An 11,237-nucleotide genomic window follows, 5' to 3' on the forward strand; every position below is an offset into this window, starting at 1 on the left:
AAATATCTTTTGCATAAACATTTTTAATATGACACCATATTTAACTTAAAATTTTAAATAACAGATGATCCTGTGAGATGTTATTTTATGAGGTGTGAAGGGCCCCCAAAATGTCACTCTCATTGAGGAATTTTTATAGAAATTAGGGTTTTTACATCCTTTTTTAGTAAATAGCTAGAAGATCTGTCTTACACTGTATTGCTATGAGACTGGAAAACAATCTACATGAAAAAAGATTATGCTAGGGCACAGAAGTACCTATTGGTTGAACAATGGTCATATGATTTTTAAAACAAAATCATACGATTTCAAAACAAAGTGGGCAAAATCACCTACTACTGGCTGGCAAGAAGCAAAGGATCTAATTATATTAAAATTCTGTTGCTTACATTAAAGCCAGAGACTCATCTGCACAGAGAGCCATGTGAAGGGCTTCTTTCTTTCTAAGGTCAACTTAAGACCCTTTGCATAATAATCATGTTTGCTTTACCATACACTGTGCCTAATTTTTTTAAAAAAATTAAGTTGGTAAGCTCAATTCAAGCCTCTTTTTATTTAATGTTTAGATTAGTACTAAAATGAACTACTAATGTCTGGGTCCTTTGTTAGCAAGGATTTTCTTTCAATGCCTACCAGAAGGAGTGGCTTAGCTGTCTGAGTATCAGCTTTAAAATACCTAGACTTCCTGGAACCATAGATTGTATTCTTAGGAGGGCCGAGGAACTTCTTAATTATTCTGAAATAGGTGGAATGGCAGACCATTTCCTACACAAGTGTCTTTCTACAAAATCTTAAAACTCCAGATACTCTGTGGATTTTAAAAATTCAGTAACTTTTTTTCTTTCATTTGGAGAACTGCTCGTCTGCTGTATGACCTCAGAAATCCAAAACTATGTCCTTTCCTTTTGCTTATCCTCTACAGTTTCTTAGCATGTTGTACCCTAAGCTATTTGTATATACTTTAACAATGATATTTATTTATTTGCAAGCATTATACTTTCAATTGTGGCTGAGCTAGTCCATTCTAAGGGCTAGACTACAGAGCACTACTCACTGAAATCCATGTGGTTAGAAAGAGCTCTTCTTAATCTTCACATGATATGTTCAACTGATGGAGTCTTTGAGTTCTCACCATTTTTTTTTCTTTAGAGGCAGGGTCTTCCTCTGTCACCCAGGCAGGAGTGCAATGGTGTGATCATAGCTCACTGCAGCCTCAACCTCCTAGGCTCAAGCAATCCTCCCACCTCAGCCTCCTGAGTAGCTGGGAGTACAGGCATGCACCACTACACCTGGCTAATTATTTATAATAGAGGTGAAGTCTTGCCAGGTTACCCAGGCTGGTCTCAAACTTGTGAGCCCAAACAATCCTCCCAAAGTGCTGAGATTACCGGCATGAGCCACCGCATCCGACCACAGTTTTATTTTAACATCTATTAATCCAAAACATTTCTTCAAAGTCCTTTGGTGATTTTGTCAATGCTGCTATTGATGTTTTGTTCTGGGAGGAAGCTCTGTTTCACCCCATTGTATTTTAGAAGTTTAAATGCAACCATGGCATGAGGATTTTCATTGCAAGCTTTTTGAAAGGTGCAATAGTCTCAACATCATGAATTCAAAATCTCAGTGCATTGAAGGGTTTGCATGCCAAGTTGACAAAGTGCCTAAATTATATAAACTCCCTATGTGCACACTTAGAATTGGATCATCAGATTTGTCTAAACAACTTGAAAGGCTTTGCTATGTGTTCACTAGAACGGTCATTATGATGTCCACACCTTTAAGAGGGACTTATCCCCTCCACAATTGATAATGAAGGAAGAATCTCCAAGTGAGGTGAGGCTGCTGGACTTTGCAGGGCTGACTCTTGTCCCCTGGGATTCACTTTTCATCAGCAACCTGGAGGAATCAGAACTAGGCCTTGGTGAACAATCTGGAGTTGAAAATCAAAGCCGGGGAAGTACAGCTTCTCCTGGATTGGATATTGATTTGACTTTTTTCTTTTTTCTTTTTTTTCCAAGGAACAGACTGGGTTTCTTCAGAGCATTATATCAGGGATTAAGAGAATCAGTAGACTCAAGTTGTTTTAGTTTTAGAAAATGATCTCAGAAGATTATTTAAATTCCCTAGGCCTTGGTTTCCCTGTGAGAAAATGAAAACAGTAAGGCCTGGACCCTCCCAGTAACAAAGGGGCAGATGTTAAAAATATAAGGGATTTTAGCTTTTATGTAGGAAATGCATGTGCAAAATATTACTCATTTTTTAAGGTGCATGGACATTTACTGTTAACGGCACAGAAGACTAATATGTATCGCTGATATTATTCAGGTCTTATAAAAAATCCTGTGGCCAGTCATGTTTTTAATGCCAAGAACCCTGAGGAGCAACTGGTTTCTAAGTATCAACACTTAGTTCTGAGCCGAGAGATGCCTCAAGGAAGATAAGAGACTTACAGTTTGTTTGGCGTCCAAAAAGCTTTCCAGACAGCAGTTTGTTTCCTTCCCCTTTTTATGAATGGTGGTAGTATTATGCTTCAGTCTGCGTTTTCTACCAAAGCCATTCATAAAAATAAAAACAAAACAAAATAACAACAACAAAAACTTTCCCGGCACAGTCTGGAGCCATTGGGTGCCAGAGGCTGGGAAAACATCCTGGCAGCCATAACCCCAACCAACATTGAAAGTATTCAAGGGTCTGTTTGTTTGGTGGTCTGAAAAGTATGAAGTGCTGTGTCTGAGGGTAGCTGGTAGAAGTTCCGTGACACGGACTAGGCCGGGAGCCAGGGCTGGCAGAGATTCAGACATTGTCTTTCCCCTCATTGAAGTGTCAGGACCTAATTCATGGAAAATTGGGTGAGCTGGCAGCCCTTTCAGAGGATTTCATTGAGCTGCAGTGTGCAGGAGTCACATGAATGCGGGAGCCTCGGCCAAAAAAGGAGGGGGATTTCTGAGCAGTAGGAACCAGTCAGCCTGCAAGAATGTGTGTAGATTTGAAACGGTTTGGGAGTAAACATGTGTACAGGTGTAATCGACAGGGAAAAGGAGGAGGAAGAAGAGTGCTGTCTTCTTCCAAATGGCCCTTTGGAAATGAATCCTCTAATAGCCCACGCTTTTGTGTCCTAAGAAGCAAAAAGTTCTCATTGTTCTTAGTTCGATTTCCCCTGGAGAAAATATCATCTCAAAACTTGGGCTTTTGTGATGACCTCATCTCTACTGTGGTTTAAAGTCAAAGGGAAGAACGTCTTTTCCTTTGAGCAAAAGTACCTTGCCATTTATTTTATTTTTATGCTGTCCATCTAAAAACAACAAAAGTTCTGATGATTTTTATATGGAATTTTTAATGTACCAGCAATAAACCACCGTACCACTGAGAGGAACTCTGAGAGGAAGGGGCTCTCAGAATGAATGAACAGGGGCTAGTGAATAGTGAAGGTGTTCTAACTGCTGTTATTTGGGAGAACTGTGACAATTTTATTTTTCACTGGCACAAGAACGCATGTCACTATCCACATCAGAGTACCTCAGGTGTTCTCACAAATCTCAGTGATGTGTAGATAGAATAATGCATGCCTGTATTCAGACATGAGAGTGAGGACTGGAAGTAAATAATCCGTCGAAAAGCTCAGGCTTCAAATCCACCTTTTATAACGCCAAAGTAATAACAAGTACTTTCTAATACTCTATTGGAAAGTTAGGCAGGCAGAAAAACATTCCCTCGGATGTTTCACTCAAAAGAGAGAGTTTTGCTCTACATATACAATAGATATAGATATAACACAATATTCTTCCTAGGATACCATCAAGAAACTGAACAAACTCACAGAATGGGAGAAAATATTTGCAAATCATAAGGGACTTGGATGTAAAACATTAAAAGAACTCTTACAACTTCGTTATGAAGAGATAGCAATTTTTTTTTAAATGGGCAAGGGATTTAAATAAACATTTCTCCCCAGGAGACATATAAATGGCCAATAAGCACATGAAAAAATGCTCAACATCATTAGTTGTGAGAGAAATTCAAATCGAAACAGCAATGATGTTTAACTTCACACCCATTTGGATGTCTATAAGCAAAAAGACAGGCAATAACAAGCATTGGCATGTATACAGAGCAATTGGAACTCCAGATTCATTGCTGGTGAGACTGTAAAATGGTGCAGCTGCTTTGGAAAGGTGTCTGGCAGCTCCTCAAAAAGTGAAACAAAGAATTACAGTATGACGCAGTGATTCCACTCCCAGGTATATACCCAAGAATGAAAACATGTTCGCATGAAAATGTGTATATAAATGTTCATAGTACCATTGTTCATAATAGCCAAAAGGTGGAAACACCCCAGATGTCTGCCAGCTAATGAATGGATAGGTAAAATGTGGTATATCCATACAAGGGAATATTATTTAGCATAAAAAGGAATGAACTGCTGATGCTACCACATGGATGACCTAGAAAACCCTAGGCCAGTGAAAGAAGTCACACACAAAATACTCTACATATATTGTATGATTCCACTTACGTGAAATGTCAAGATAGGTAAATTCGTAGAGACAGAAAGTAGATTCATGGTCACTTAGGCGTGGGAGGTGGCTAGGGACGTGGAGGTTAGGGAAGAGTAACCGCTAATGGGTACAATATTTCTTTTAGAGGCAATGAAAGTGTTCTAAATCAGATTGTGGTGATGGTTGCACGGCCCTCTGAATATACTAAAATATACTTTAAATGAGTGAATCGTGTGGTATGTAAATTATGTCTCAATGAAGGTGTTTTTAAAAAATGAAATATTAACAAATTAGGTACCTTCACTCCTCAGTTTTGTGACATATAGGCTAAAAACAAAGTGAATCAAACAGTTAAGTTTCTTTCAAGCTACTTGGCGTGTATGCCAGACTTTAATTGGGAATTACTTTCACTGAGATAACCTATGTTGTGTTTCCTTAATATAGAGAGATCAGGAATAAACAATTTTCTTTTTTTTTTTTTTTGAGATAGGGTGTTGCTCTGTCACCCAGGCTGGAGTGCAGTGGCATGATCACGGCTCACTGCAGCCTTGACCTTTCTTAGCTCACATGATCCCTCCATTTAGGCCTCTGAGTAGCTGGGACTACAGTTGCATGCCACCACACACTGTTAATTTTTGTACTGCTTGTAGAGACAGGGTGTCACCATGTTGCCCAACCTGGTCTAGAACTCATGGGTTCAAGCCATCCATCCGCCTCTGCCTCCCAAAGTGCTGGGATTATAAGCGTGAGCCACCACACCTGGCCATGTATAAACACTTTTAACTTTGGATATACCAGTTGAACTTTATACTTTCCTGTTTTCTTTGAAGATAAGTATCTATATTTAAAATATGTACACCTAATTTTTTCCATAATGTATATTTTCTTTTAAAATACATCTTTTTCTTTTCCTCCTTAGCCACAACAAGTTGTTCAGAAGAAGCCTGCTCAGGTAAGACATAGTCATTAATTATATTCTCCCCATTAATATAAAATGAAATATGTTCTGAAAAATGTCCCCAAACTAAACCTTATTTCACATTTTCTTCATTTTGATTATCGTCTTGCAGTGTTCTTGAAAATGTGTTGTAGCCTTCAAAGTCAGGAATATATAGTTGACAATCGTACCATTAAAAACCCCCCAAAATGTAAGGTCTTAAGTGTACAAAGCAAATATAAATTATTTTAAAAATAAAAATATTTTATTTCATTGCCTTATATGTGAAACAAATATTTAATTTTACTCTATCTTTTACCAATTCTTAAACATCAAATTTTGCCCTTTCCAACTGACTGTCTATGTTCTGTTGACTTGACACCAGACTTCTATTTAATGATTCATGACTGGAAACATATTTCTTCATTGAACCATTTCATAATATTTGATGATCCCAAAACACTCCAAAGAATGCTGGAATACTTGAAAATTAAGTTATACTAACTTGCAGACTGATGCATTCTTAGATCTTATTTAAATAACTGAATCCCAGTCTCTGAAGTTTTTGGCAACATCAAAATTGGGAAATAGCTCTACGTCTCTTGCCCCATATTCCTGGAGCACCTTGTCCTCACTATAATCTATACATAGAAACATTTAAAAAACATGTTTATTGAGGAAACATATCTTGAAGAAAACAAAACTGAAGTATAAATTAACCGTGATTGCTAATAATGTGAGCCATTATTAAAGTATAAGAATGTCCTGCTGTTCTCTTCCCTTCTGGATGTACATAGTTATTGGAGATCTAGGTGGTATGCTGAACCTGCTAAAATAAGTTATTAAGCAGTGTCATGAGCTATCAAATTAAGTAGAACTCTTTCGTGTAATTTTAAGTATCCATGAAATCTTTTTCCCTAGAGGTCTTTACAAATCTACCTTGCATCCTGTTTTCTTAGGTCAATGTTGCCTTGCCTGGGAAGGACCACCCAGGCAATCTTATGTATCTACTATTCTCTAAAAATGCCACTTAGAAGAGAACTGAAACTTCCAAACACATGAAAGGATCCAGGGAAAGTGTCTTCAAACAATTACACATGAGCTTTAAGTGGAATAAAAACAGAGTTACCACGAAAAAAGTCATTCTCATTGCTGCTCCCATACATAAAAGCTAAGAGTAGGAGAGGGGTGCTAAAAAGACCCAGTGTTTGTGTGTCTTTAAGCAATATTAAAAAATATATATATATACACATTATACCATATTAAAATATATATACACACATATATAACTATATATATAACAATATGTTTATATATATACACACATATATAAACACATATATATTATATATATACACATATATATAAACAAAAACTTGACATTTTAAGTAGGAGAACCCAAATATATTTAGCCTCTCATCCTTTATCTGTACAAAAATCAAGAGAAAATAAATTGATATCTGTGCATTTGAGTCAAAGGATGAGGCAGAGTTCACATTTGCATCACAGGCTGTGAACTACAGATTAATCACCTTATGTGATTTGTTAATATTGATTCAGTCCCTGTGCTTAGTGTCATAGGGAAGATGAGTCAAACAAAGAAAAACAGTCACTGCACCTGAGAAATATATTTATATGTATATGCCTGTGTCCTATCCAGTGGTATGCTGGAACCAGCCCTTGTGAGCAAATAGTGAACATCTCTTCTGAATTCTGTGCAGTGATGTCGAGTAGGTAGCTTGAAATCCACTATGGTGGGAGTATTTACACCATGGAAAATGACAAATACTAAAATTCAGGACTTCTTTTTTTTTTTCCTGAAGAGCAAGTTGTTAAACATTTACCTCCCCAGCACGGCCCCACCCTTCAGCGATTCTGTTTATTTGGTCTGGAGATCCATCAGTATTTTTTATGAACTCCCTAAGTGAGTTTAATGTGCAACCAGAGACGAAGACACTCCATGAAAACACATGGGAAGATGTTTGAACATTTGTTGAGCAAATGACCACAGAATGTCAATGTGCATGGGACACACGGGGGATACGGATGAATGAGTGGAATGCCTCAGGTTATCAAGGGGATGATACCCCAAAGACTGGAATTTTCTTGTTTTGTTTGATTTTGTTGTTGTTGAGTTGCAGAAGGGAAAACTGAAACATAAATTAAGGGAAAGAAATTACAGATAAGATGAATGGCATATACAAAGGTAGAGAGGCAAGAACAAATATGTCACAGGTGGAGATTATTAACGTGGCTAGAACTGATTGCAAGTTGGGCATTAATACACCAAGAAATAATATAAGTGAAATCACAGTTTTTCCCAAGAGAATCTAGAATCTCAAAGAATCCATAAGTGGATTGAGTTGATCTTCAAGGATGAATATGACTACCTTACAGACCCTGTTCCAGATTTGCCCCATATAGGAGAGTTCAGACTCAGAACTATAAAAAAGAACATGAGCTCGTTGGGCTACCTAATTTATATTGTCTGATGACACAGTAATGAATTATGTAAACATGAAAACTATGTGAAAGTTCGTGGACGATAATGTAAATTTTACACTACATTCAAAAGAATATCTTCCTTTTCCATCTGTTTCTTTCAAAATACCCTCCCAGATGGCTTTCCCATGTGGCAATCTGGATTAACTCAGCCTCATATCCTTCCTTCAACAGCACTTTGAGGGGTTACATTCAGAATCACTTTTGAGATAAAAATTTTAGCACAGCTAAATATTTGATATCTAAAGAAAAGGGCTCAGAAGTGTGTAAAGAGACCTAGGTTTTTCTTTCTGACCCCATCACTAGGCTAATTAATTTCTCTTTGCTCTATTTATCCATCTAGGAAATGGAATAATAATGCCTTTTCCCTTCCTCCCAAGAACATTACAAGAGATTCATAATTATATAAATTCCAGGTAGCATTATTACGTTCTGACTTATTTTTGACTGTTTTTCATTTCCAGAGATTTATAGTCTCAAAAATTCTAGAATCCTGATTTATTCCAAAGTACTTCCTCTTTGACGTCAAGTGTTTTCCTTGAATGTTTTTTAAAGCAGGATTTTTTAGCTGGAGGAAATTTTCTAGTAATTGCTCCATCCTATCATTAGGGCTAAAGCATTCAGAGTCATCTTCCTAGTATTTCTGTCACATGTATACAGAATTACAAAGGCTCTGTGGTAAAGTATCCTTATACCGCCCAATGCTGAAGTCTCCTCAGATCTTCAATAATGGCCCTTCTTGAACCTGGGGTACAAAGCAGCAGAGTTTATTCTGAGGAGACGAATTCAGAATTATGACAAATCTCAGCACCTACATATGCACTTGTGTTTGTGCGTACAAGTACATGCATCTAGAGAGAAATAAAAAGTGAAGGACCACCCTGTTGCAGGGGTTCGTGTTTGGGAAATCCACCAGGTGTCATCAGCTGCAAACATCAACTGTGTCCCATAATCCTAATGGGAGAGTTAATAGCCTCTTTAAAATCTAAAGGGGAAAATCTGTAATATGCACGTTAACTTTTTTCTAAAATTCCAAAACCAATGAAAACGGCTTACAAAATAGCTCTACTATATTTCCACTTCAAGTGATAAACAATAAATTGAAATTAGCTAATTAGAAATAAATAGAAATGAGGCTGGGTGCGGTGTCATGCCTGTAATCCCAACACTTAGGGATGTCAGGAGTTTGAGACCAGCCTGGCCAACATGGAGAAGCCCCGTCTCTACTAAATACACAAAAATTAGCCAGGCATGGCGGCAGGCACCTATAATTCCAGCTACTTGGGAGGCTAAGGCAGGAGAATCGCTTGAACCTGGTTGGCGGGGGAGGGTTGCCGTGAGCAGAGATGGTGCCACTGCACTCCAGCCTGGGTGACAGCAAGACTCCATCTCAAAAGAAAGAAATAGAAATCAGCTCATTTTTTAGCAATTTGAGCAGTTGAATTCTCAGTCATATGAATTACATTCTTAACCCTAGTAGGAAATGGTGGTAGGTTTTTCTTTTTCTTTTTTTAAAAAAAGAAACACCATAAAAGTACCAGATCATTACTATTATTATTATTAGAGGGTGCTTTGTTACTCAGGTTTTTACTTTGATAAAAATAAGTCTCTTTCCATCTGAGATGTCTAAAAATGTTTCTCTAGTTTATCAGGTATTTGATCGTTTATTGCTATTTCCCTTTTAAGGCTTTCACCTGAGACTTGAAGGGACTCCCTAAATGTAATTCAGACATTTTTCTCTCACCTTTCTTCTACCCAAAGGGAAAACAGGTTTTTAAAATCCAAAAGTTCTCAACCCTTTCAATCTACTTTCCCCATTGTTGTACAGCCCTGGCAAACAATGCCTCTGGCAATTAGGACAGGTACAAACCTGCTCCTTTTCAATTTCCCAGTGAGAGGATTGCAAAGTTTTCAGTTTCTAAAAGACTGGAAACAAAGCTTTCTGTTTCAAAAAAGAGTTTTTACTTGCGAGTAACATCTTCTGTGGGTGGTGTGCACCCGGGCAAAGAAATCTCAGTAAGCCTTGATTATCACGGGGTTTCTTCCCCCTCAAAATAAAATGTTGAATGTTTTTACAGAGACTTCAAGGGCAGTTTTAAGGATGTTTATATTTCAGACAACCTAAACATTGTTTGGAGCAAAATGAGAGATTTCATTTTGGGACAAGCAAGTTGATGAATTGCAGTCAGCATCTCGTTCTCAAAGAAGGCATTTTTACTGGGGGCTTTTAGTCTAGACATACAAAGAGGGAAGGAGGAAAGGGGAAAGCATTCTCACTCTAACACTCATCTTTTACATGGTACCTTGGCCAGTGCAGTAAATAGTTCATAATAAATCAGACTTACAAATACTCACTCGTCTACTCACTCAAGGAACATAATGATTTATACTGCCTAAGTCATAAAGATTACTGATGTATTTATTTTTTTACTTATGCACTTTCAAGCTGGTAAAACATCTTGTGGGCCAGCAAATGTTTAGTACCAACTGGCAAAACATGAAGAATCATATCAAAGGCTGCCCTGAGTTGCACTGTTTTGTTGTATAGGAAATACTTTTTGACTTAACCGCTGACCTCTGACATCACACAGGTCAAGGGAGAAGGAGAGAGCAAAGTAGAAACCAAGGTTTAACCCTTAATAAAGTAGCTCAAGGACATAGCAGTACAGGGAAATTGGAGGGCAGAGGAAGCGTATCAAAATGATTATTAACTGTAAACAGATGAAGTAATTAGCTTAGCTAACAGTTGTAATACAGGAATATTGGCAGGATGAAGTCAGCGGTTCTTGGCAGGAAATGTTTTATAGAGATGACAACTTCTAACAGAAGTGAAAGAACATCACTCAATTTAGGGCAACTTATAAAACTCCAAAAGGCAAAATTTAGTGTTTCTGGACTTGACACATTTGCCGAGAGTTTTTTTTTTTTTTAAGTATGACTGTTTCTGTGTGGGGAAGTCTGTGGATTAGGCTCAAAACAAAATGGCAGTGGCTGCGTGCATTTCCCCTTCACATTGCAGAATTTTCCTCTACATTTTGATGTGTACTGGATAAAAACCAATTATTTACTCAATGTATATCTTTCTTCTTACTCTCCAAACTTACTCACCCGAATTAATGTGGAACAAATAGCAATTGGCTTTAAAACCTGGTCTTTCTAAGAAAATCCTTAATCGTTGCATAGAAATATATTGCATTGTCTCAGACACTCACATTCAGGAAATGTTTGCTAGACACTCAAATGTCTACTGAGAAATTATTTGTTAACTTACTGTTACTGATATTTTTATAATCTTACTCAAA

The 11,237-nt window shown here is 37.4% G+C and overlaps 1 protein-coding gene across 1 annotated transcript in view; it reads left to right on the forward strand.

The window, feature by feature from the left end:
* HMGA2 (high mobility group AT-hook 2) overlaps positions 1–6,564 on the forward strand; it is a 129,175-nt gene extending 122,611 nt beyond the window's left edge. The window contains exons 4-5 of the mRNA XM_011976647.1: positions 5,416–5,448; positions 6,393–6,564. Of these exons, the coding sequence (XP_011832037.1) occupies positions 5,416–5,448; positions 6,393–6,467 (108 nt within the window). The 3' untranslated portion in view covers positions 6,468–6,564. The remainder of the gene's footprint in view (positions 1–5,415; positions 5,449–6,392) is intronic.
* Positions 6,565–11,237: the final 4,673 nt, after the last annotated feature.

This window comes from Mandrillus leucophaeus, unplaced genomic scaffold (genome assembly GCF_000951045.1).
Source record: "Mandrillus leucophaeus isolate KB7577 unplaced genomic scaffold, Mleu.le_1.0 Scaffold169, whole genome shotgun sequence".
Lineage (NCBI taxonomy): Eukaryota > Metazoa > Chordata > Mammalia > Primates > Cercopithecidae > Mandrillus > Mandrillus leucophaeus.